The sequence below is a fragment of the Callorhinus ursinus genome, unplaced genomic scaffold (assembly GCF_003265705.2).
Source record: "Callorhinus ursinus isolate GAN/ISIS: 27379988/994484 unplaced genomic scaffold, GSC_fseal_2.0 scaffold25, whole genome shotgun sequence".
Taxonomy (NCBI): Eukaryota; Metazoa; Chordata; class Mammalia; order Carnivora; family Otariidae; genus Callorhinus; species Callorhinus ursinus.
In genome coordinates, this window is record NW_027397087.1 from 29,531,343 (window position 1) to 29,558,619 (window position 27,277).

Here is a 27,277-nt window from a genome sequence, read left to right on the forward strand (position 1 = left end):
ATAGGTACTCATCATGTAATATCTGTCCTTTTGTGTATGGTTTATTTCACTAAATAATTTTTCAAGATTCATCCATGTTGTAGCATGTATCAGAATTTCTGGAATATTTTTAATATTCCACTTTATGTATGTACCGTATTTTGTTCATCTGTCTATTGATGAACATTTGGATTGGGGAAACTATTGGGTGCTATGAACATTGGTAAACAAATATTTGAGTTCCTGCTTTCAGTTTCTTTCAGGGATATACCCGTGAGTGGAATTGCTGGACATTATGGTAATTTTGTAACTCTTTGAAATTACAAAAACCAAACTGTTTTCCACAGCAGCTGTACCATTTTACATCCACACCAGCAATGCATGAGGGTTTTAATTTCTTCACATCCTTACCAACACTTGTTATTTTCCATGTTTTTTGGTTTGGTTTGGTTTGGTTTTATTATAGTCATCCCATAAGCATGAACTAGTGCCTCATTGTGGTTTAGATTTGCATTTCCAGGACCTCATTTTTTCCCCAGTTTTATTGAGATATAATTGGTATGTAACGTTGTATTAGTTCAAGATGTACAACAGAATGATTTGATATATGTATATGTTGCAAAATTATTATCTCAATAAATTTAGATAACAGCCATCACCTCTCATAGTTAAAAATTCAGGACCTTTTTTTTCTTAAGATTTTATTTATTTATTAGGGAGAGAGAGAGAAAGCACAAGCAGAGGGAGTGGCAGGCAGAGGGAGAAGCAGGCTCCTTGCTGAGCAGGGAGCCCAATGTGGGACTCGATTCCAGGACCTTGGGATCATGACCTGAGCCAAAGGCAGACGCTTAACCGACTGAGCCACCCAGGGGTCCCAGGACCTTATTTTTTAACTCTGAGACTGAAGAAAATCACTAAAGTTGTAAATGTAGAGAGAGAAGAGGTCTGAGGCCTGACCCCTGAAGCACTCCCAACATTTTAAGGATGGGGTGATGAACAGTCGGTAAATAGCAAAACCAAGAAGAGAATGATATCCTGGAAGCCAAGTGAGGAATGTGTTCAAGACGGAGGGAGAGAAGAATTCTATCAGGTTCTACAAATAGGTCAATTAAGTTGAGAACTGAGCATTGACCATTTGATTTAGCAACATGAAAGTGAACAATGACCTTTAGTTCACCAAGAATAGTTTTGGTGGAGTGATGGGAGTGAAAGCCTATTTATAATGAATTTAAGAAAAAAATAGAGGAATTTGAAGCAGGGAGCATACATAATCTTTTAGTGAATTTTGTTGTAAAGAGAATCAGAAATGGGGCAGTTGCTTGAGGAGAATGTGGGATTTGGAGAGATTTTGTTTTATGGCAGACATTACAGAAAGTATGTTTAATGGGATTGATTCAGTAGAGAGGGAACATTTATTGAGGCAGAAAAAAAGAGGAGAGAATGACTGAAATGGCTTGCAGTTTTGGAAAAGCGGAGCTGTGAGGTCCTGGCAGCACTGTCCTCTGCCTCAACATTCTAAGACACAGAGGGGAGAGAGTAGAAAAACTGAAGAGGTGTGGATTGTGACTGTTGCTGTTGTGGCCTCTGTAGAATTTGGTTGAAAGATCTCAATGGCAGCCTCTGGTTTTATTTGTGCCAAAGCACCTCAACCCTAACAGCTGGAACCTACTTTTCTTTGAGTTCTAAAGATCCAGGGAATAAGGAAAGAAGAGCATTTTCCTTCTCATCTTTAGTCTTTTTTTCTCTACTGTGGACATTTTGACCCTGCCTCTGAATATAATTGTGTCTGATACTTGATATTAAGCTATGTTTTATCAAAGTACATGCCACACCTGTCCCACACAGAAAGCCTGCCACACCTATCTCACACACAAAGCCATGGTATGTGGGCAGGACCGAAAGTTGCTAAAAATCCCTTCTGTTTTCTCCACAGCATTACTTACCACCTAGGACACAGTGGTCAAGTGGTCAGTAAAGAAGTTTCAACTATTTATGTTTCCACTAGTTACAAAGAAATTTTAATTTTCTTATTTTACTGAAACCTCCATTTCTACTTTCAAGCCTTAGGTCTTTAGAGGACATATCTTAGCAGGTGAATAAGAATGGAAAATAAGTTTATACCTGTGATGGTAGTTACTAGGAGAAAGGCTCCTTTGGTAATACCGTAGCCTGTGAGTCATATTTGTCAAACATGCTAAATGCAAAACATAAAAGATAGGAAATAATGAAACAGCAAATCAGTTGGGCATTGCTAGAGAGCACTTTCTCCCAACCCTCCATTGTGCCTTAAATTGTGATTATGTGGCCAGCCTAGTCTTACTCTAGGTTCTGTGTCTGTCTTTGCAGAAGGAATACAAGTCCTAAGTATTCACACAGATTTGTGATGAGAGATCCAAAGGAAGGTTCTAAATAATTTTCAGAATTGCTCTGCCAGTTACCTTTTCACCCTAAGTAAGTCTGGAATGCATCCAGCAAAACAGCTTTTGCATGTTCATACCTTTCAGAATGAATCATCTTCCTTCCTTTTAGTGAAAGAAGGGCTCTGTTGACTATTTCTGGCAGAATTTCCACAAATGTTCTATTTTTCTTAAACCTTCCAGTGTTTCACTCACGTTAACCTGGGGTGCCCAATGTTCCCGAAGGAGACCTCTGAATCTCCCAACTCTCAGTCATTTATGTTAAAAGAACAGTCTGTCCTGATTCTTCTGGGAAAATATCAGGTATCCTTTTTTAAAGAAGTTGTTCCCATTATAGGAAGTCAGAAATGGCAGGCAATAGAGTTCATAAGACTACGGTGCTAAGGCCTGGGGAAAGGGAAGGTTTGTTTTTGCTTGTTGAGCATAATCCTCTTTACCTGACTGAAATGGAGAGTGCTATCATCAGAATATTGAGGTGAAATCTGGGACATCCTTTGATCTCCCTGAAATTCAAAAATCTGTCCCAACTAGTCTGAACTTGTTATTTTTATATTTCGCAGTATCCAGACATGAGTCAAGAATCTGATTCTCCATTTGTTTTCATCTGCACAAATCCCCAGGAAATGATTGTGAAGTTTCCTATTAAAGGAAATCCAAAAATCTGTAAGTCACAAGCTTTGATGGTCTAATTTTCTTTTCTTTCTTTCTGTCTTGTGTATCACTTGTTTAAAACTTTAAAATCGGTGGGTGCCTGGGTGGCTCAGTTGGTTAAGCGACTGCCTTCGGCTCAGGTCATGATCCTGGGGTCCTGGGATCGAGTCCCACGTCAGGCTCCCTGCTCAGCAGGGAGTCTGCTTCTCCCTCTGACCTTCCTCCATCTCATGCTCTGTCTCTACCATTCTCTCTCTCTCTCAATAAATAAATAAAAATCTTAAAAAAAAAAAAAAACTTTAAAATCGGGGAGCCTGGGTGGCTCAGTCGTTAAGCGGCTGGCAGCTCAGGTCATGATCCCAGGGTCCTGGGATCGAGCCCTGCATCGGGCTCCCTGCTCGGCAGGAAGCCTGCTTCTCCCTCTCCCACTCCCCCTGCTTGTGTTCCTGCTCTCACTATCTCTCCCTCTCTGTCAAATAAATAAACAAAATCTTTAAAAAAAAAATTTAAAAAAAAAATAAAACTTTAAAATCTCCTCTTACCCTGTTCTATGGCATCTCAAGCTTTAGAGGATTAATATAATTATATTTATTGATAACTTTGATGTTAAGTATAGCATAGCCTTTCCAAAGTGTACGTTGATCCACAATTATTGGCATGCTAGTGAATCACTCTAAACTTCCATTTAAGACCCCATTACATTTAAAGATTTATTTATTCATTGAGAGAGAGAGAGAGAGTTAGCATGCACGAGCAGGGGGAGGGGCACAGGGAGAGAGAAAGAATCCCAAGCAGACTCCCCGCTGAGCACCGGGCCGCAGGACACGGGGCTCCATCTCATGATCCTGAGATGATGACCTGAGTCGAAACCAAGAGTCAGATGCTTAACCACCTGAGCTACCCAGGTGCCCGCAGACCCCATTACATTTAAAATCCTTATTTGTCAGCCAACAGAGTATGCTTTGCTCCACTGCACTGCTCATTAAAGGAAGTAGTAAGCCAACGCCAATGGCAATGACATTTATTCATTGTTCCTCAGTATTCAATCCAAAAATAAGACTTAAGTCTGTGTCTATTTTTTAGTGTTTTGGAGGCTCCACTTCCCACTTTTCCTGTGAGTACTGGTTCCTAGAGCTTTGCCCTAGCCCTCTTGCTTTTCATTCTCTTTTTGAAACCTCTTGATTCATTTTTCTGTAACTTTCGCTTTATGTATTTGTGATTATAGACCCTCTGCATATTCACTTCTTAATCACTTTTTGTTGACTTTATTTTTTTCAACTTCCAGCTCTTCTTCAACTCCCACCTTCTCTTCTTCTTTGTAGTCCTACCACAGCCTCTTCTGTTTCAAAGAAATCTCGGGAAACACATAGTGGTGTCCTTTCTGCCTAGCTTATTTTTAAAAACAACCCAACAACCCTCCCATTTGCTCATGTCAGTTACTGTTTTGTGCTTCTGTGGCACTGCTTTACCATTGTGTGAACTGGATGATTTGGGGGCAAGCGTTGTCTTCAGCTTTGCACAACTCTACCTCACCCTGTACCTTAGGGACCAACTAGCCATTTGATAAACCTGTTCTATAGAGAAGTACTTTTCTTTCTTTCTATTTTTTTTAAAGATTTTATTTATTTATTTGACAGAGACACAGTGAGAGAGGAAACACAAGCAGAGGGGGCGGGAGAGGGAGAAGCAGGCTTTCCACTGAGCAGGGACCCTGATGCGGGGTTCGATCCCAGGACCCTGGAATCACGACCTGAGCCGAAGGCAGACGCTTACCGACTGAGCCACCCAGGCGCCCCTCTTTTTTTTTTTTAAAGACTTTATTTGAGAGAGAGAGCACACACGAGTGGGGGGGAAGGGCAGAGGGACAAGCGTGCTCTCCGTTCACCGACAACTCTGGTTTGGGTCCCAGGACCCTAAGACCATGATCTGAGCAGAACTTAGATGCTTAACCAACTGAGCCACCCAGGAGCCCCTAGAGAAGTACTTTTCAAACTGTACTGTAAATAAAAATCACCTAGAGAGCTGTTAAAACACCGGTTTCTGGGCCCTCTCCCAAGTGATACTGATTCTGTTGCTCAGCTAACTATACTTTGAGTAATACTGCTTTTGATTACAAAATGCTTGGAGTGTGGATTTAGATTAATGTATATTCATCACAAAATTCAGGCAACCCTCATGATTTATGAGACATATGTTCCTGAGATTCCTACATATCAGAAAATCTGAACATTTTGCCTTTGACTTATATATTTTATTTACAGCTGGTAGCTAAGTGGCCCTGGAAATTTTTTTTCCCTCTCTACTATTTAGGATTTGTTTGTTATTTTTTAAAGATTTTCTTTTTAAGTAATGTCTGCACCTTATGTGGGGCTCAAACTCATAACCCCAAGATCAAAAATTGCTTGGTCCACTGACTGAGTCAGCCAGGCGCCCCCTCCACTATTTAGGATTTTTATTTATTTATTTTTATTATTATTTTTTAAGATTTTATTTATTTGTGAGAGAGGGAGGGAGAGAGCACAAGCAGGAGGAGGAGGTAGAGGGAGAAGCAGGCTCCCTGCTGAGCAAGGAGCCCGATGTGGGGCTTGATCCCAGGACACCCAAGATCATGACCTGAGCTGAAGGCAGATGTTTAACCAATTGAGCCACCCGGGTGTCCCTAGGATTTTTTTTTTTTTAAGATTTTATTTATTTTATTAAAGAGAGAGCAAGCTGGGAGTGGGGCAGAGAGAGATTGAGAGAGTATCAAGCAGACTTCTCGCTGAGCATGGAGACCAATGCAGGGCTTGATCTCATGACCTGGCCAAAACCAAGAGTCGGACACTTAACCCACTGAGTCACCCAGGTGCCCCTCCACTGTTTAGGATTTAAATCTCTCTTTTCTTCTCTTTTTTGGTTGTGGCATTCTATCCTTCTCTCTTCCATTCTCACCTTACTCTAGGCACCCATAGCAGCACTGGTGGTAGGAGGCAAAGATTTTAGGTCTTCTCTCCCATATCTAGTGCTACTTGATCTTGAGTCCCTGTAACCTTTTCTTAGCTTCCTCCCCTATCTTGGTTCTTATCTGCTGCTTAAGCTCCTGTGAGAAAATGTTCTGTGTAAACAGAGTTTGGATATTTCTCTGAAATGTTTTACTCCAGTACTTTCTCTACCCAGAGATCTACCTTCAGTACATATATTGGCCTGTTTTTCTCAATAAGGTTTAATGAGGGGTTGGGGGAGTGATGCTCTTAGGAGAGAACTTTAGTAAACTCCTGTCTTTTCCCCACTGTTTCTGTTCTTGAAAGGTTTAAAAAGCCAAAATGGGCTGTATGCTTCTTTCAGGGACAGCAGGACTAGAGAGAAATTGTGAGACTGTAACTTCTTCCATGGTAGGCCAGACAAAGTGAAACATTGGTCAAAAATAATAGCGAAATTTAAAGAATGGGTTGACCCTGTGTATCTCAGGAATTTTTTTTTTTTTTTAAGTAGGCTCCATGCCCAACATGGGGCCTTTGTGAACTCATGACCCTGAAATCAAGAGTCACATGCTCTACAGACTGAACCAGCCAGGCTCCCCAGAAAAAAAAAATTTTTCTGTTTTACCTGAGGATTTAGTTTGCTGTGAAGTTTCTATTCCCTATAGCGCTTTATTCCTTCATCCTTCATTCCTCTTTACCATCTCTAAAAATCTTACACTTGGGTATTATATGCAGCTGATGAATCACTAAATTCTACCCCTGAAACTAGTAATACAATATATGTTAACTTGGGGCACCTGGGTGGCTCAGATGGATAAGCGTCTGCCTTCAGCTCAGGTCATGATCCCAGGGTCCTGGGATCGAGTCCCACATCAGGCTCCCTGCTCAGTGCAGAGCCTGCTTCTCCCTCTCCCCCTGCCATTCCCTCTGCTTGTGCTCTTCTGTCTCTCTGTCAAACAAATAAATAAAATCTTAAAAAAAAACAAAAAAAAAACAATATATGTTAACTAAATTGAATTTAAGTAAAAAATTGAAAATAAAAAGTAAAAATCTTACACTCTGCCAGAACTTTCTTCCCATAGGCTGAAGGAGCCACCTTCAGTAGCTTACAGCTGGAAAAAGTCTTTACTCCCACTGCCACAGGGGAAAATACATACTTGGCTCTTAATTTGAAATGCTTCACATTTTCTTCTAGGTACATCATTATACTAAGTGGTTAAGGTCCATAGTATTAATAATATACTCTCCTTCAATTACAGCCCTATGACTTAAATGTTTTTATTCTTGTTTTTCTTTTGTGGGATGGCTTAGGAATCTTCTATAGATTAGTTCTATGAGATATATTCCAAGTTCCAAACTCTGACTTGCAAATAAGCTTTTAGAAATTTACCTGTTGTACCATGTGTATATATATGTATATATCTATATGCTTTAAATTAAGGTTTTAAATATATGTTTTTAAATTTTTTGAGTATAGTTGACACACCGTTACATTAGTTTCATGTGTGTCAACATGGTGATTCAACATCCCTATACGTTATGCTGTGCCCACCGTAAGCGTAGCTACCACCTGTCACCATACAATACGATTACAATATCACTAACTGTATTTTTCTATGCTGTACCTTTTATTCCCATTCCTTATTCATTCCATACCTGGAAATAAAGGCATATATTTTGGTTTATGCTTTTGGACACATAAACTTGAGCTTGCTTGACCTAGGGATAATTATGTTTCTTGAAATTGAAATAATTCAAAAAAGCAATATGCAATATGATCACTTGGCTGTGTGTCTGCTCAAATTAGGAAATGCAAAAAAGTATAATAGAATATCTAGGTTAAATGCTCAAAGAGATAAAGGACATCTTTTTACTTTAAATTAACTACATGCTCTATAAACTCATGCAAATACTGCCTTATATGTTACACAAAGCATGTGAAAATTCCTATGAGAGTTATATCGATGGATGACAAATACTTTTTCCGCTTTTAACATCTTGTCCGTCTGCTGCACATGCATTTGATTTTCTTTTAGGTACCATGACTGAGGATGTGTTAACACTGAAATGCTGTAGGTACTAAATGTAAAAATATTGGGGAAATACCAAAACTAAGCATCACCAGTCTGTGTTTAAGAGAGTATACTGTATGTTACTGTAGTTAACTGTCCAGATCCCAACTCTTGAAAGATGAGGCTGAACTAGAACTCGGAATTCAGAGTTTCTGCAGTCTGAGGGCAACTGTGATGACTGCTTCTTCATGCGGGAAGCCCCAGTCCCTTGCCTTCATGGTCTGTAGCTGGCCCAAGAATTGCCACTATTGGCAGTCATTGTGGTAGATGTTAGGGATGCATGCAGAGAAGTCCTTACTTATAAGGAGTTCACAGATTGCTGGCACAGATTGCTGGTTTTCTTAGGCAGTCTAGGGGAATGAAAGAATTTCTGCATCCCTGGGAATGCTCTGGAAGTCCCTTCTTCCTCTATCTATATCTCTTTCCTCCTTTTAGTTTTCCATTTTATGACATCACCTCCGAAACCAGGGATTAGTTTGCCTACCCATTGAGTGCTTTGCTCCTATGGGTTGATCTTTCCTGAGCTGGTCTCACTTGAGGACTTTCATAATCAGACTGGAGTTTTCTGAAGATTATACTTGGAATGTTCTTATACAGTAAAGCTTTGAGAGTGTCGAGAAGATAATGTCTCTTTTTTAGATGAGGAATCTGAAATACATGTAGTTAAAAGACTTTTTTTTTTTTTAAGATTTTATTTATTTATCTGGCAGAGAGAGACACAGCAAGAGAGGGAACACAAGCAGGGGGAGTGGGAGAGAGAGGAGCAGGCTTCCCATGGACCAAGGAGCCCGATGCGGGGCTCCATCCCAGGACCCCGGGATCATGACCTGAGCTGAAGGCAGATGCCTAACGACTGAGCCACCCAGGTGCCCCCATGTAGTTAAAAGACTTGTCTAGAGTTGTAAACTGAGACCATAAGTAAGAAACACAACTCCCAAGCCTCATCATCAATATGACTACCCTTACTTTTTCAGAGAACTTTGAGTGTATGAGGCACTTTAACATACAATATTTCAGTTAGTTATTGGATTAAATGACTTAGTGTATATAAAAAAACTTAGCACAGTGCTTGGTATTGAGAAAGCACTTAATGTTGGCTATAATTCTCTCAACTTTGTTAGTAGGATTTTTTTCCTTTCATTTTTCAGCTGAGTAAATAGGTTTATAGAAGTTGAGTTTTGCTCACATCTTTCTGTCTCTAGTTTTCCTGCTCTTTTCACTTTACCAGATTGCCTCAGAAACAAATTATTGCAATCACGTTTCATTTTTAGGGCACAATAACAGAGCTGGAAGGAGCCTTCTGTACTACATAGTCCAGTTTAGTAGTCTCAGAACTACAGCTAGGACCTCAGTCTTCTAACGTACTCAATACAGAGAACTAGAAGTCTAGAGTCCTAGGTAGAATTCTGAATTCCACCCTAGCTTGCCCTAAAAAGTTGAATGAGATGTAGTACTTCTTTATACCTCTGGGTACCACCACCTTTACGATGGATACTCATTTTTTCTGATATCTGCTAATTTTGGTTACTTAGTCCTTATAATTCAAAGGTTTTGAAATTTGTAATGTCTACTTTCTTTAATTGATTTGATGAAAACATTTATTGGGCACCTACCATTTGGTGCCCACTATGGTAGTGTTAGAGATACAAAGGCAAATGTGCCTTGTAATAGGGCTTTTTGCCAGATTGCTGGCACGTGTTCGATTTCCAGCTGGGCAGCCTGGGGGATGAAAGACACCTAAATCCCTGGGAATACTTTGTGCTCTAAAGCCCAAATTAAAATCAACAGCATTGTGACTATTGTCGACAGCATTCTGGGCATTGCTTAGTGATGGTTTCTGAGGAAGGATGGTTTCTGAGAAGTAATGTTATTCCAGAGACAGGTATACCTCTAGAGAGATGAAGGGGGAAAATAAAACAAAATTTAAGAAAACAGGGAAACTTGTGAGGTTGATGTTATTTTTCTCACAATCTTTTGCAGTAGTCAAGACACATATTTTAGTCAGAGAAATGAGAATATTGAAGTCTAGAGAGACTAAATGACTTGCCCCAGGTTTTTCATGACAACATATAGGGGGGCAGTTATGGGTGTGGGCTGTAGTACACCTGGCTGTCCTTGAAGGGGGGCTCCTTGTTTATTTGTTAGTCTTTATTTCTTTTGTGCTGAGACTGAACTGACCTGTTTCTGTTTCAGTTCAGTGTCAACATCACTGTTGACTTAACTGAGACTTTTTGAGGGTGAAAGCAATGTGCAAGACAGACAAGAACTTTGTTAGGATTGTCTTCATGAGATGGATAGTTTTTAAGGCTGCTACCACTGAACCAAACTCTGTCCTGGTAAGATTTGAGGAGCGAGAGGTCAGGGACCACATCAGTGAAGTACCTCTCATTAGGGTCACCTGGGACAGGAAGGTTGCTTGTTTTCTAACTTTAACACTTAGAGGAGTCATACAGCCTATGACCTTTGCCCTTCTTAGCTGGTGATAGGGGCCCTTTGTCAGTAAAGCATTCATGTGGATTCTACTCCACTGCTGCAGGTCACTCCCCCTATTAAGTCTGAGGCAGAAAAGGGGTGAACTGAACTGCTTTTCTCACTGTGAGGGAGGTTCATGCATTATGCTCAGCCAGTTAACAGGTCAGAGGAATGAGTTTCCCACTGTGTGAAATGCCTTCCTTTATTCTAATGTGTGTATTCTTTAAAAACTTGCCTTAGCATCAGACATCCTGAAAAACCATGGTGTTTCTTTTGTAGTAGCTACAAAATTAGAAATATTAACTATTTAGATTCTTAAAGCGAATACTCATTAAGTGTGTGTGTGTGCGCGCGTGCGCGCGCGCGCACCCTCACATGCACGTGACCACGTTTGTGGGTCCTTAAACAGTGTTCCCACTGCTTCCTCATTCTTACAGAATGAAACTCTGAAGTTTGAAAGTATCTCAGTCCTGAAGCAAGATAATTGAATGTGACAGGAACACAGTAACCAGAGGACCTGGGAGGCCATGAAAGATTTGCATTGCAAATATAAAAAATAAATAATGAGGCTTCTTTTTCTCCCTTACAGGGAAACTGGATTCCAAGATCCATCAAGGAGCAAAGAAGGGGTTAATGAAGCAGAATAAAGCTGTCTGACCCAGGAGAAAAGGAACTATACAGCATAGTGGAGTTTTGTGTACTAAAATTGCTGTCCACTGGTCCTTTGGAATGGAAGCATTAGAAATCTAAAGGCTTGGCATCAGGCTTGAATCTCGCAGAATTTAAACTCTTACCTAAATCTGTATATTTTTCTTAAAGAGTGGGATTCTTACTTTCTGTAGTAGGTCAAAATCTTTGAATACATTGTTTATAAAATGCTATTTTAAAAATTCTGGGTCTTTGACACTTCTCTCAGAATGGTATCAGGAGAGAAAGGAACAAGTTGGAAATTACTTTCCTCTCTGAGGCTTGGATTTGAGGTTATGAAAATCTTAACATAGGTTAACAATTTTTTTGAGAGACCACTTGAATTTTGAAGTTTCCTTTCAAAGTAATAGCCTGGTTGGAGTATTAGGATGTTTGAGGGATCCTGTGTTTAATACAAACCTGTGATGGGACAGAAAGGGGTTTTAACAAGTTTTTTGCTCTCATTCAACATCTCTTGAAGTGAACAGTCTTCAAAAGCTGAATAACCTTCTTTGGCAGATTTTTTTTTTTTTTTTTTTAAGAGATAACCTGAAGGCATGCTGCCACTTTGTTCTTTGGTTTGAGATGTTAGGACATAAGAGGATCAGACTGGGAGGAGATAGAGCTCCTGTTAAAGCAGCATGAAACTGCCCTATTTATTGTTGTGGGTATTGCAAAAACATCACTTGGATGGGGCAATTAGAAACAAACTAAAAAATAAAGTCCCGACTGCTATACAGGAACTTTCAGCAGTGAGGCATGAACAGTAAAAAAAAAAAATAAATAAATAAATAAATAAATAAATAAAGTCCCTTCAGTAAATGTATTCAAATGCTCTCAAATGCTGAAACCTAACCCTTTAAACCAAACACAGCTCAGGAAACTATGAGCTTTGGAAAAATAGAAGGTTGATTTGAAATGAGATTTTCACTCATCATTCTGGCCCCACTTAGTGAAGCACTTTTTTTCTGAGGCTGTTCAGTAGAGCTGTCAGAATCTCAGTTGCTGGCATCCTCAGGAAATTCATGGTCTTAAATGTGTATGTTCTGCTTTTTATAAAGCACCACCACCACACTAGGGAAGTTGGATTCCCTCCAGCAGTTGTGTGCATGACTTAAAAAAGAGAGCGCACAGGAGAGAAAAAAAAGTGCCCTGTGTTATGAAAAAGATTAATTTCCCCTTTCTTTAATCCTTCATATTCAGCATGTATTTGCATTGAAATGCCTGCACTCTTATGCATTGATGTTCACTCAACTGTGAACCCTGCTTGTTGCATAGCTCTAGGCTCTGGTTTTGTGGGGCCTGATCACTCTGGATTCCCAGGGAAAACCCACCCAGTTCTTGTTCCAGTAATGCAGATATGCAGTATTCTCATTCTTTTCCTGTTCAACTTCTGTAGAGAAAGTGGAAAGAACAGCTAATGGTACTTCTTTAGGGGAAAAAAAAATTCATTCTGGTCTCCTGAAGACCCTAGTACTATTAATGAAGACACACTGGGTTAATATTTTACTGTGCAGTAGTACCATGAACTCTGCACTGGAATTGTCTGGTTTTCCGAATACCAAAATAAAACCGAAAGGCAGGAGGTAAAGGGCCTAGGGAACACCAAGTTTTCTGCCTTTTTATGTGAATGACAGCTCAAGCACAGAGGAGTCTGGATTTTTTTTCACCTGGATAGATTTTGTGTGCATGCCTAAAGAAAAACATCAGGACCTGCGAGATCAGGTTATGCGACCATTTTGTGTGCTGTGATAAAGTTTACAAGAACATTACAAGTTTACAAGAACCCACCTCAGCATCCAAAATATGCAGCTGGAGCCACATGAGTAAATGGCAGAGTAACTGGGAAACTTCTTTTCATGGTTAGACTGTGAAAGCCTGTCTTTAGTTCACATGGTGATGGTGTAAGGTCTGTCTTTTATTTGTAGGACATTGGGGAGTAAGTGTGGGAAAGACTTGGGGGTAGATGGTCCTCAGTTGCTCAGTGATGAATAGCATAATTTAAAGCCTAGTGGAAATTCCTAGCATCCTGAATACAAACTTGCCCAGGAATTGCCTTTCGGTGCTTTACAACACTTTGCACTGACCCTTTTAACTCTGGGACAGCTTGGTCTGAGGGAAGTTTCACATTTCTGAGCTGGTTTTCTTTTGCAGCCTAAATATTATCGGCGCCCCCTTTTGGATGGTTGGGTCCAGTGACTCTCAATTTGTATAGAACCTGAAGGATTCAGTGTTTTTGTTTTTCTAGGCAGGTCCCTGTCTCAATTATGTAAGCTCAGAGTGGGATATATATGAAACTAGATACTTTCTTGTCAGGGTTTAGGAGACTCTGGCTTTGCAGTCAGATGTTTGGAACGGAGTAAGGTTTTTTGTTTGTTTTGGTTTGGGTTTTTTTGCTTGCTATAGCTAATCTAGGGAAAGAGAACTAGGTGTCCCCCCTTTTCTCTTTAAGCTGAAAGTTTACAGAAACCCATTTTTCCTAGGGTGTAGCTGTGAAAAATTTAGACTTTAAAGATTACTTTTACAAATAATTACAAAGTTATGGTTTTTATTTAATCTCTTTCCATTTTAACTGCTGTCTCTACTAAAGCCCACTTATGTGGATTTCATTTAGTTTGGTAAATTTTTTTTAATGCTTTTACTAGAACTCCTAGCCAAGATTGAGACAGTGTTGGGGTTGTTTTCTTGCCCAGCTAGAAAAGGCCAGTAAAAAAGCAAGCATCTATTAAACTAGAGAAATCAACTAACTTCAGTTTATTAGGCCTAGGGGGAGGAAAGAAAGGCTTGTGATGAAGGACTTTTTTTTCCTTGAGATTCAAATAGCAAGTATACATCTGCTGTTCTCAGCTTCTGTGAATGTGTTTGGAGGGAGGTGATCCATATCACAGGCTCCAGCAGCAACAAGGGATCCAGCATGTGGAGGGCTTTTCTACTTCTCTCACGCAGAGAAGAAAACATAGCACAGTTCCATCCTTGAACACAAAGAAACTTGTGTAAATGTCTGTCCATTTATATGTATGCACATAATGTGGATTAATACATGGGGTGAAACTTGGTAAACTGATCAGATTTCAGTTGTGACAATGGAGAGCTCAGAAAGAAAACCCAGTAAATGTTGTATTCTACCTTGGAGTCAGATAAATAGGGCTCGGGGTAGGGGGCTGGGGGAACTGAGAATCCATATAGAGTTGTGACATAGGAAGGGAGTAAGATGTTGGCACAAGGGACAAAAAATGATACAGAAGATTTGAGAAGAGTCTAGAGTTGTACTGTCTAATATGGTAGCCACTAATCACTTGTGGTTTTTTTAATTAAATGAAATTAGGAATTCAGTTCTTTAGTCACATTAACCAAATTTCAAAGGTTCAAACAGCCACATGTGGCTAGTGACTTCTGAACTGGAGGGCACATATATAGAACATTTTCATCATTGCAAAAAATTCGATTGGACAGTGCTTATTCAGAGCAGGGGTCCACACACTTTTTCTGTACAGGGCCAGATAGTAAATATTTTAGGCTTTCCAGGTCATACAAGTCTCTGTTAACACCTATTCAACTCTGCTGTTAACAGTGCAAATGAATTCATAGATAATGCATACATGAATAAGTGTGGCTATGAACCCATAAAACTTTATTTATGGACACTGAAATTTGAATTTCATATTCTCACACCACAAAGTATTATTTTGATTATTTTTCAGCCATTTAAAAATGTAATAACCACTCTTAGCTCATGGGACATACCAAAACAGGCAGTGAGCTTGTGAGCCATAATTTGCCAACCCCTGGTCTAGAGGAACAGGAAGTCAAAATTTAAGATTCTTTTAGTGTACAGGACATCACTTAAAAATTTTTGGTGGTTCTTTCAAGGCTTGAGAACTTTCTTTGGCTAAAAATTGAGGTTCACTGTAGTACTGTTTATTTTCCTCTTTTCCCTATTTTTGCAGTCCTGTCCTCCCCAATGGTAGGGTCATGCTCTTCAGTAGAAGATGACTGCTTGAGTGTTAACCCTTAATTAAGTCACATCTAAGTCTAAAATACCAAACCCTACTCTTTCTCTACGTGCTAAGTAGTGAATCCTCACTTGTAACATTGCCTAGTAGAGACTGGAAGTGTGCTGTCACCCGGAATCAGTTCTGCCCTACATGTACTGTACTAGAACAAATTAAATATTGGTGGGCCAAAGGGAGATTATTCTTCCTAGGCTGGACAGGCTTAGTGTTCATCTTTAGCCCCCCACCCCACCCCCACCGTGTGTGTGTGTGTGTGTGTGTGTGTGTGTGTGTGTGTGTGTATGTAGATGGAGAGTAAAGGGGTTTTATTATCTGGCTGTATTCCCAAGTCACACACTATTTTGAGTGGCACTGTTGAAGGATGCCTCAGGATAAGGGAAGAAAGGAAAGACAAAAACTGAAGAGCTAAAATGATCAAGGACACAGGAAGGACATAAGGGGCTAAGAAAGGGGAGCCTTGAGAATTAAGAAATTTCTCTTTGCTATGGAAGGAGGTGGAAGTTTTAGGGAAAAGGTCATGGAGAGTATATTTCACAAGTGAGAGGTGGGAGGGAGGGTTCACATAAACACGGACTGAATGTCTATTGTGCAGTGCGCTGGACAATCACAGTTGAATGACATTTATGGAAAGGTAAAAGTTAAAGTCCTTAGAAACAATGGTGGGTTGGAGAAGGACAGAATAGGGCTTTTAGATAATAAAAAGCAACAAGATTTGGTGATATAGGATGGTGAGATGAAAAGGGATATAGAAAGATGAGAAGTGGGTACTTTGGAGAGAAAAACAAGTGGTAATCCCAAGAAAAAGAAACTGGAGAACAAAGGATAAAAAAATTAGGGGGTTGATAATTTGCTGAACCAAAGGATAAAATGGATGAAACCATTATGAGCTGTTCTTGCTCTTCTGTTCTTTGTGGATGTTCACGTTCAGACCCCTTACGGCCTTTTCCTCTCCCCTTGGTGGAAGGACACCTACGGAACTGGTGTCTTTTTGTATTTAAGGTATGATACTTCCCCAGAGACCTCTCTGCGAGGAAGTCTGGTCCAGCGAGAGTTCTTTCCACGAGGGGAGAGCGTTAGGTTCGGGCTCTCCAATCCAGGTTTCTTCGAGTTTATCTCTGTTTAACCGGCTCGCCGGGTTTTCCAGCATTCCCAGAGCTACGACTCTAATCCGGGCTCCGTGTGACCGCGCATTCCGAGACCCAGGATTTGGCTCTTTCATCCAGGTTCCGGGTTTCCCCGGCGCACTCCCGCTCCAGACTCCACAGCAGCCCGGAATCCAGATCCGAGGGCCCGGTAGTCCAGTTTCCGGGTCTTCGGGGCGGCCCTGGTTGTCCCGGATCGCGGCGGCGGCGGCGGCGGTGGCGGCGGCTGAGGGACCCGCGGCCCCGGACACAGCGGCACCGGCCGGGCGGGGCGGAGCGGCGCGGGGAGGGGGCGGAGAGCCGGAGCTGAGGCGGGGTGGGGTGGGGGGGAGGGGCCGCGGGAACGGATGGCGGCCTGGGCCCCGTAGCAGCGGCGGCTCTACGGCCCGGGGCCCCGGGCGGGCGGAGGTGGCGGCTCCCGGGACCGGCCGCGCGGTGAGTCCGAAGCTTTGTGTGGAGCCGGGGCTGGGGGAGGAGAGAGGCCGTGGCGCTGAGGGGGGCCGGGGCTGAGGGGGCCGGGGCAGCGGCGCCTGACGGAGGAAGTGGGGGTTGGGGGGCCGGGGCGGAGCGAGGGGAAGGTGTGTTTGGAGGGGGAGGGGGGGTCGTTGCGTGGGGGGGGGGGGGGGCGTCGAGGGGCGCGGGGTGAAGTTCAAAGCGTGGCCGGGGCCGGTTCGGCCTCAGGGTAGGGGTTCCCAAGAGAGGATTAGGGTCTGGCCAGGTTGTGGGGACAGGCCAGAGAGTTTCAGTGGCGAGTCTGGGTATCTCGAGGGGGCCTAGGGCGGCTGGGGCTAGTCAGGGAGTTAGGGGGGTTCAGGGCGAAGGGTTGGGAGCAGGACGTGTGCGCGGCCCTGCGGGGGGGGTGGGGAGCAAGGTGGCCGGGAGTGTGCAGTAAGTAGGTTGTGGGTGTGTGCTCCTTCCAGTCTTCAGGTCACATTTACTCCTGTCCTTTTCTTCAAGATGGAGGGATCCCTGGGCCTGGCCCTTAACTGCTCTCCTTGTGCCCCCGGGAGGATTTGTGACCCTGTCCTGTTTGGAAAAACCCATGCTGCCCTCTTTTCCCTTTATGTGTAATTACGGTTGGATCATCTCTGTGCTTTGCTCAGATTCTCCTTCCTCCCTCTGGGGTTGAGGAGGAGGAGACACATCTGACCAATTAATGTGTGTTTGTGAAACAGGCAGCAGCAAACAGTCATTTCAGCTTCTAGGAATTAGGCTCACAGAGGGTGGAGAGATCAGAGCCCTTCAGGGGAAATATTTCTGAACAAATCACAGATGATTAAATTCTCTAAGAAACAGCTTCCTACCCAAATGAGAGTGGGAAAGATGGGGGAGAAAGCCTGTCTGTTTGCAGCCATGTGTCCAGAGCCCCAGGGGTAGAGGAGAGTCCCCAATCCCCCACAGGCCTCTCTTTTCTGTACTAGGCTTTGCTCTGCAGCCCTGAGTTAATTTCACCCCTGCTGCTTTGTCTTGGGGGAGGGAGTGCTGGTTTAGGCTGTTGTGAGGAGATGACTGTTCTGCTGCCACACACAATAGTCTGTGTCATTTTATCGGGAGTGCTACCCCAGGGCTGAGAACTGCTGCTGCAGAGATAAACCGGTCCCTCTCACCCGCCTATTGTGTACACAGTGAAGGTCATAGGTTCAAGTCTTGTCTGAGAGCTTTGGATATGCTCCATCTCCCAGGCTCCTCAGTGCCATTTTCTTCCTTTTCCAGACTGGGGCTTGCCATTGGAGGAGGCCAGACAGAAAGGCTCTTCTTTTTGAGTGAGGAACAATGCAGAGCTCATTGGCACACATTTTTCAGAAGAATAGGGGATGCCAGCCATGTTGTGCCTGCCTCTTTGGCTAGCCTGTACTAAGTTGTGGAGGAATCATGTCTGGGAGACTCAATCCTGATGTTTGTGTCAGATCTTTAAGGAAGAAGACTCCAAGGGGAGGTTTCCACTCTTGTTTGAATCATCATAATTTAATTCTTTTTATAGAGATGGGACACTCAATGGTTTTTTTGCTTGCTTAGGAATACCACTAAAAACCTTTGCAGGGTTAAGATAGGGAGTCAAGGACCAAGTACCTTTTTAATGGTGACTTCCTGGTTAGTAATAATTGCACGACGAAAAAGCCACAGAATTTGCCTATCTGGGCAAGGGCTATGGAAACAACTTTCCTTTTAATCTTTACTTTAATTCTGATGAAAAGAGATGACTTACCATTGTGCAGAAAGACATCTCTGCCTTTGTATTAGGGAGAAATTTGTCAAAGTGAACATAAACAGCATTTGAGGTCTTGGGGTTTATTAATGAGAGAAGGATGAGAACAAGCTAGAAGGAACCCTATCCTTGTAAATATCTCATAGAAGTGGCCAGATAGTATTTAGGTACTATTAGTTGGGTAAAAAATTATTTGGGATTAGAAGTGAGGTTTCCATTTAGAATATAAAAAGTTTTCTTTAAGATTTTAGAAATTAGACTCATTGTGAGAGGGCAATTGCACACAATGCACTGTGTACACAATAGCCAACCATAGCCTATAGGGAATTGTTGAATAGGAACTTTAGCCTTTGGTTTTGGTAGAGGTCTTTTTCTGAGGGGCTGAACCTGACTATGTTGCCTCCCTCATCCCTTTATTTCAATGAGTTTCTTAAAATGATGACTTGCCGCTTAGGTATTGGGCTTGTTGGGAGGGAACATGTTCTTGATGACAAAACTGTCTTATTAAAGTCTTACTAGAAGTGTTGTCTGTCTTTAGACTATTTCCAGCTTACCTGTCCAAGGTCTCTGAGTGAAGCCTCAGCTAAACTGAGTCCAAAGCATTTTGCTCTTGGGTTGTAGGCATTCTTTCTGAATCCTGTCAGGTGACAGTGAAGGCAAAAGCCTCCTATTAAGTTTGCCCTGATTAGATTTAGTGGTTTCAGAGTTGGGCCCTTGCCACAAAGAGTCTTCTGAGTCTTCTGATTGTGACCATCTTTCAGAGAGCACTTTGGTTTTCTTGGTAGTAGATGTTTCCTTGTGAGAGGTCTAGATAGCTGGGCAGATTAGTGCTTATTTTGTGTGAGGATATAGGAGCATAATTTTGGCTCCTGGTAGTAATTATGTTGCAATTAGCATATAGCAACTAAACAACTGGAACAGGATAATTTGTTGAGGGGTTTAGCGATTGTTCTGATGAGTAGAAGTGCCACTCCTTATTTATTTGACTTGAACGCTATTGCCTGGGCTTGACCATTGAGACTTAAGAAGTACAGGGATGATGTGTGATCTCAGAAGTTCTTCCCCTCTCATTCCTGCCAGGTACCATAGCACTTTCCAACTGCCACTTTCTTCTGCTACAAAGGTAGCTGAGCAATTGTTATTCCCTTGTGGAAAACCAGTCATAGATGGGAATACTGCCAGACAGATGGGGCCACTCTGAGATAAGGCAGCCTTATGTTGTGTGGCAAGTTCTTTTTAGCAGCTGAATTTTCACTTCTACTTGATTTTTAAAAATCCGTTTCCTTTAAAAAAACAAGCAACAAGCCTTTAAAAAACAACAGCAACAAGAACAAAACCCCACAAAATACAAAGTCACATAGTATGCTAAATACGCCTTCAAGATATCTCTCATAAAAGTTGGCTGTGACCGACAAAATGAAGATCGGTGAGGCTGATTGGCAGGTTCTGGGCCCACTAAGTGTCAGTGAAGGGCTCTTTTCACTAGGGAACAGGTAATTCACCAAAGCACCTGCCTAGCTGGGCATGTGGAATTGGCAGCAGCTGTGCAGCTGAAGAGGGATTATTGAGCAGGTGGTTAAAGAAGCACATGCCACAGTGACAAGAAAATTCTGGGTCTTCCGTGGTTTAGGTTCAGTTCATATGTGTGAAATTGCTCTGTGTTTCACATTTCTTAATGCCTGATACAGGTTTGTTAGTGAGATGATAATGGAATAGAGAAAAGAGATTCTTTCTCTGTGTTTCTTTTAGAATACTGAGTAACATGCCTTAGACATGGTCCTAGCTGGCCCTATTGTATTTCTGTGATTTCTGGCTTTATGCCCTATGAATGGGAAGGAAATAGTGGTAATTCAGTTTTCTAGTGCTTGTTTATTAGAGGGAAATGGGAAGGAGAAAATTCTTTGCTTTCAGTGTGGTGAAAAAGATTTAGTCCACTGGGAGAATACCCGGCAGGTTTTATGCAAAGGATATAATTGACTTTTTGTGTAGGTCTACCTGACATGCCTCCTTCAAGAAATTTGCATGTGTTTTTATTTTATGAATGTAAATTTTCATATGAAGTTTGCATCTCTTCAGATGTCCTATTTCATTTTTAGTTTCTCCCAGCACCTTTATAACTTTTCTCTGGCACTGAGATTAACATCACTTGTTAGAATCAAATCACCTCAAGCCAAATCATGTTAAGGAAATACCTCAACTATATGTTTATCTTAAAAACAAGTATAGCATTTCCTATAACTTGGAGGAGGACTTTCTATTTTTAGGTTTTTTTGCAACTTCCCAGGTTTTTCTTGTAGGTTACCATCATCATCTTCTGTTAATATATTATTTTTCTTTCACATGTTCGTGCCACTATAGTAGGCAGTGCTATAGAGCCAAAAATGTATGAGCAAATAACTTGGGTGTTTATTTTCTGATTTTTTTTTTTTTAGGGCCCTCCAGTCATTTTCTGTGTTAGGTCAACACAACAGGCTGTGTGCTCCTGTTGAGGCCCATTCTCTCATTGAATTCACTGGGTATTAACAGTTGATTGAAGGGAAATAAGTGATATTAACTGTTTAGAGTTCAGAAATCCCTTTTCCAAGTGGAGTGAAGACTCTAACCTGTTTGTCAGAGCGATACAGAGAGCTTTAGACACATAGATTGATTGATTTAGGGGAAAGGGAGGCAACGGTATAAGGCCAGGGCCAGTAGACCACTGCAAAGACAGGGACATTTGCAATAATCTGCTTAAACCTAGTTCATAAGCTAGCTTTAAGTGGGAGCCTTGCAGTTATTTGTATAGTATTAACTAATAGGAAAGAGTATAAAGTTCTTTATTTACCTATATGAAGCCATCACAGTTGTTTGTTTTAAACTGTTCACAAACCACTATATACTTTCCTAGCATTTTCAGTAGTTTGCTTCCTCATGCTTTTTCCCCTCCCCCATCTCTCATCCTAGTTCCCTGCTCTGAAGACTTCTCCAGCAGCTTGGAAACACTCTAATTACTGTAGCTATTATAGTCACAACCCAGATCTTCCACCTCCTTCCCACTCACCCCTTTCTATCTTCCCTCCCCCTCCCCTTGCTCTAGCAGCAGGAGTTGAACTGCAGTCTCATGAGCACAGTCAGATCTATGAATGAGCTTTATATCTTGTCAAGGCAGAACTCCAGATCCAACAGGGCTGATTTTTCATGGTCCTCTTGCTGTTTGTTCTTGGATCAGAGTCCTAGAAATAAGAGATGGCAAATACCTATTAGGTCATATCTAGTCCATCACTCAGGAGCAAACCTCCAATCTTTCTCTTGTCTCTGTGAGAATTTTTTCCTTCTTTCTTTTGCAGGTGAGAGCTGTCTGATGCCAGGCAAGCTCTGAAACTGCCTTCTTTTTATTGTGCTCTCTGGTCATTAGTTTATGGCCAACTTTGCTCTCTTGGATTTTTATCCTTACACCGTTTTCATGATTACTTGCTCCCAGCAATATCTCTACCCCCTTCAAGTTCAGTCTATTTTGATTGTTGGCACCACATTTGTGGGTTCCTTTAATTCCGTCAGTTATCTATGCCAGAAGTTATCATTTTTCAAACCTTTGCCACTAGGGTCATTGTGGCCTCGTCTTAAGGAGGTACATTTCACGAACACACAGGACACACATCTTGGCATGTAGTAATTAATAAAATGGTTCAGAAAATATGTGCAAGGTTGTGCCCTTAAGAAGCCCCTGGATTGGATGGACAAATGCTGCTGCTTTCTGTTTAATTTGGGGTACTTCCTGTTCTAACCCTTTGTTCTCTTTATGGGGATGTATTTTATTTTTGTGTGGCTTAGTTACTGTTAAGTTATTGTCTGATTTAAGAGTGTTATTTTTTTTTCTGCTAATACAGCTTTTCAAAGACTAGAATAGGGTGTCATAAAACTCTGCCTCTCATCACTATGGTGTTTCTAACTAGCTGTGTGACCTTGTGCTAGTCATAGTCACTCCGCTGTTTTCACTTTCCTTATTTGTAAAATGACTACATTAAACAAGATCATCTTTTAAGGTTCCATTTAGCTGTAGAATTTTATGATACTAAGATTGTGATTGAAGAACAGGCAAATTGGTTGACATAGTGAGCAGTTTTTTATTACTGTGTCAAAAATATAGTCAGTAGGGACGCCTGGGTGGCTCAGTCATTAAGCGTCTGCCTTCGGCTCAGGTCATGATCCCAGGGTCCTGGGATGGAGTCCCACGTCGGGCTCCTTGCTCAGTGAGGAGCCTGTTTCTCCCTCTCCCTCTGCTGCTCCCCCTGCTTGTGCTCTCTCTCTCTCTGACAAATAAATAAAAATCTTTAAAAAAAATATATATATATGTAGTCAGTATACAGGAAGGCTAATGAGTACAGCATTGGTTCTCTGGGGTTTGACCCTCACTCCTCTTTGATATGTTTGTAAAGCTTATGCTGTCCATTTTTTGCTAGGCCATCTTCTTTTAGAGGCTCTTAAACCCTTATTCTGCAGGTTCACCAGCTTGTCAAATATATTTTTTTCTAGTCTCCTCAAGCCATAAAAGCTGTAGAAAAAGAACCTCAGATTGTGAGAAGGAAATGTACCTCAAAAGATTTGCCAGAAGCAATTTTGTGTGTTAAGTCAGCAATCTAAGATTTTTAAATCTCTTAAATCTGAAATCTTTGAGTCAAATGGGACTGATTGTGGAGGTGGGTTGGGTACTTTTCCATTTTTGACCAATCAATAGAAAACTTGCTTTGAGGGGTGCCTGGGTGGCTCATTCGGTTAAGTGTCTGCCTTCAGCTCAAGTCAGCATCCCAGGGTCCTGGGATCCAGCCACACTGGGCTCTCTGCTCAGTGGGGAGCCTGCTTCTCCTCCCTCTGCCTATGCTCTTTTTCTCTGTCAAATAAATAAAACCTTAAAAAAAAAAAAACTTGCTTTGAATTAACTTTTTGGGATTAAATATGATTGCCCACTGTGTTTTGTTTGGAAAATAAAATTATGTGATTTTTTAATGCCAAAAAAATGCTAAATTGATGACATTTGGTGAAGTATGACTAACAAGGAGGATCCCTGAAATGCCCTGCAAAGGGACTCAGGGATAGAAAGGTGGTAGGTGATTGTAGGAACTTTGGAATTGACAATAATATTAAGCAATCTTTGCTTTCAAGCAGTTTAAAGGAATAAAATTGCATAACCAAGTTAATTCTCCAACTTAGGATTTTTATCAGCATTTCCTGGTTAATTCTTGGATTGGGGACTTCCAATAGCATCTATTTATTGAGTGTTTAGATGGTGGTCTTTTAGTCTTTTCTTTCTTTCTTTGTTAATATAGCAAAAATCACATGTTTAATCTACCTTTGAACATTGGGAGAAGCATTCACTGTTTTTAAGTTTGCATTTTTTTCTTTCTTTTTTTAAAAAGATTTATTTGAGAGAGAGCGCGCACAAGCAAGGGGAGCAGTGGGCAGAGGGAGAGGGAGAAGCAGGCTGTCCACTGAGCAGGGAGCCTGATGTGGGACTTGATCCCAGGACTGTGGGATCATGACCTGAGCCGAAGGCAGACGCTTAATCTACTGAGCCACCCAGGCATCCCTAAATTTGCATTTAAAACATCCATCAGTCTGTAATAAAGAAATTTGGTGGATGGAACTGTTGTTTGTTTTGGACTCACAGAAAGTTCTGGGAGTGCTTTGCTTTGTTCTCAGCCATCTTCAGCATATTATTAATTTTTGGGTAATCTAAACGTTATTTTGGGAAGTGCTTCCCTTGAATATGAGATTTTAGAAAGATTTATATTAGAAATATAAGTAGTATTTATAGATGGGTTTTTGTTTTGTTTTGTTTTTTAGGTGTCAGGTGTTGTATAGGGTATTGAATTGGAAAGTGGCCAGAGTAGATGCCATGCAACCCTTGGAAATCAAACCATACCATGAATAAAATCCAGATCCTGGCACTTAGGCCACATTGCTTGCTTGGTACCACATTGCATACTTGTATCTATAGTTTCTTAGGTTGTAGTTCAGTATTTGTTGGGGAATGCAGCAGTGTCTGCTCTATTCTATGTACAAAGTACAGCTAGTGGGCTTTTGGTATACTACCAGCAGTGTTCCTAGCAACACTTCTAGGTGGACACTTTAGGTTTTGTTAGGATGAACTTTCATTTATGTGAGCAGAAGTGGATGTTCAAGAATGTACCTTATAAATTTCAGTTACAAATTCTCAAGTTTGGTGTGACACTCAGCATTTATCTTTGTTCTGGAAGTAATCCTTCTAGAGCAGTCTTAGGAAGAGAAATTGCAATTGTGCAGCTTTTGGGGTATGTGAATCTGAAAGGTATACAAGGAAGAGGGAAAATTTTTTCTATTTGGCATCTGCTTTCGAATGTACTTCCAGTCCATCATTTCTGAAACTTGCCTACCCTTTTCTCTCCTAAAAGCATTACACTTCTTCCAGTTGCCTTGGCACAAAACTTTGTGGACTCATATTTGGTTCTTTTTCTTCCTCACTACCTCATCTAATCATTCACTAAAATTGGATTATTCTAAATATCTTGCCATTGAGCTTTGCTTTTTCACCTGACCTAGTTCAGGCCTTCATCTGTATATTATTGCAGTAACTTCATGGTTAATGCCTCTTTCTGTATTCCACACTACAGACTGCTGCAATATTATTATAAATTTTTTAAATGTAAGCTCTATGCCCAATGTGGGGCTTGAACTCAAAACCCCGAGATCAAGAGTCGCACGCTCTACCACTGAGCGAGCTAGGTACCCCAATATTATTACAATTTTTATTTATTTCCTTAACTGATCGTTATTGAGCATCTAAGTATCAGGCCAGACATGGTCCCTCTCCTTTCAGGACTTAAAAGTGTAGCTGGGGAGACCTCAACTGATAAACATGATTATGAACTAAAAGGCTCTGAAAGAATTTGGTTCTAGAAGAGTATATGACAAGGAACCCAGTGTAGTTGTTTAATCTTTTTCTTAACCCTTTTCTTCCCACCCAACTCTCTCCAAAATTGATTTCATCTTCCTCTGTATCTCTCTCTTTGCTCTGTTACAGCACTTTCTCACAAGTTGTCTTTAATTATTTGTGCATATATTTTTTTCCTCCCTCATTCTGAACTAAGACACTTTTGTCTCCTCTGTTCCTCTTGGCTTCTAGCCCAATGCTTTGAATATAACTATGCTTAATTAATGCTTGCTGAATTGAATTGGAATTTGATTTTTGAAAACAGAAACTTCTTGTAATTTTTTTTTTCAGGCCTCCTTTTATGCTGAGGTAACTTTCAACACATTTTATCCCAAACTGAATAACCTAGGGACAAGGCCGACTATGAAAGCTTTCAGAAATCCTTCAGACTCAAGGACAAGCATTTGTTGCTTTTACTGCCTGCAGCAGTACTATGGTTCAATATATCCTACTTGATGGAAGACTTTGGGGAGGGGGAGGAATAGTACATGGCAGGTGGAGGCAATGTAGGTCAGACATGGGAACCAGACTGGTTCTATTAGAGGAATATAGGCACAGTTGGGCCCTCTGGGTATTGTTGACCTCTGGGAGATCTTTTTCTATTACTTCATTCTATAAATATTTATCAGATTCCTATTATATGTGAGGTCCTAGTCTGGCTGCTTAAGATCTATCAGTGAACAAAATAAACCAAATAAATGGGACGCCTGGGTGGCTCAGTCGGTTGGGCATCTGCCTTTGGCTCAGGTCATTATCCTGGGGTCCTGGGATCGAGTCCCGCATCGGGGTCCTGGGATCGAGTCCCGCATCGGGCTCCATGCTCAGCGGGGAGCCTCCTTCTCCCTCTGCCTGCCGCTCCCCCTGCTTGTGCGCTCGCTTTCTGACAAATAAAATCTTTAAAAAAAAAAAAACAATATAGACCAAAACAAACAAAGAGAAAAAACCCCCAACCTCCTGGATCTTATCTTTAAACAGAAGGATATAGAAATATGCATAATGAATAATTATTATGAGACCAATAAATGAGGTGATAAAAATAGAGCATAGTAAGGGGGATTAGGAGTGTGGAGGAGGGATAGGTGAGAGAGGTGGGAGGACTGTAGCTTTAAATAAGATGGTCAGGGGCGCCTGGATGGTGCAGTAGGTTAAGCATCCGACTCTTGATGGCTCAGGTCTGACGTCAGGGTCATGAGATCGAGCCCCATGTTGGGTCCAGGGCTAAGCTTGGAGCCTGCTTAGGATTCTCTCTCTCCCCGCCCTCCCCCAGTATGTCTGTCTGTCACTCTCTGTCAAATAAGTCTTTTAAAAAAATAAGAGTAAGCATATTCAAGAAGTGTGGTGGTGGTGTGTTACTGGTTGTTAGGCCCTTCGCTGAGGTTGTTGAATGCTGTTCTGCTTAGCAGAGAGAAAGAGGCAGTTTCTGCAGTTGTTCCAGAGTCCAACTGACATAGAGGGGGAAACAGCTACTCCTTATGTTCTTTTCTCCTGGCTGCTCCTCTGGCTGGCATTCCTGGAAGTTAATCATGGTGAAAATTGAAGTCAGTCATGTCTGGAAGACACCAGGGGTAGAACTGGAGACCCTGTAGCCAGTTCCCTGAGGGGTAGGATTTACCCTTCTGCTGACTGGGTCTTGGATGCCTAGAATAAAGGGTGAGGTAGGCCTCTGAGTTATCTCCTGCCTCAAGGGGAAAAGTCAAATATCATACATGACCTTTGTGATGAGGCCACAGCA

General features: G+C 41.5%; 3 protein-coding genes across 9 annotated transcripts in view; 2 read left to right on the plus strand and 1 right to left on the minus strand.

The window, feature by feature from the left end:
• TRIP4 (thyroid hormone receptor interactor 4) overlaps window positions 1-11,392 on the plus strand; it is an 89,441-nt gene extending 78,049 nt beyond the window's left edge. For all 3 annotated transcript variants that reach the window (XM_073877173.1, XM_073877174.1, XM_025884121.1), the window contains 2 exons: window positions 2,957-3,059; window positions 11,141-11,392. In XM_073877173.1, the coding sequence (XP_073733274.1) occupies window positions 2,957-3,059; window positions 11,141-11,208 (171 nt within the window). In that variant the 3' untranslated portion in view covers window positions 11,209-11,392. The remainder of the gene's footprint in view (window positions 1-2,956; window positions 3,060-11,140) is intronic.
• A 2,599-nt stretch (window positions 11,393-13,991) lies between these two features.
• On the minus strand, window positions 13,992-18,068 carry LOC141370075 (uncharacterized). The gene is made up of 3 exons (XM_073877463.1): window positions 18,001-18,068; window positions 16,272-16,858; window positions 13,992-14,210 (listed from the first exon to the last, which is right to left on the minus strand). The coding sequence occupies exons 1-3, from the start codon at window positions 18,066-18,068 to the stop codon at window positions 14,002-14,004; spliced, it is 864 nt and encodes a 287-aa protein (XP_073733564.1). The 3' UTR covers window positions 13,992-14,001.
• ZNF609 (zinc finger protein 609) overlaps window positions 16,434-27,277 on the plus strand; it is a 221,803-nt gene continuing 210,959 nt past the window's right edge. For 4 of the 5 annotated variants that reach the window (XR_012373661.1, XM_025883879.2, XM_025883878.2 and 1 more), the window contains exon 1: window positions 16,703-16,828. The gene's annotated coding sequence lies outside the window, so the exon portion shown is untranslated. Of the gene's footprint in view, window positions 16,829-27,277 lie in introns of all 5 variants that reach the window. The other variant, XM_073877171.1, reaches the window with a different exon arrangement.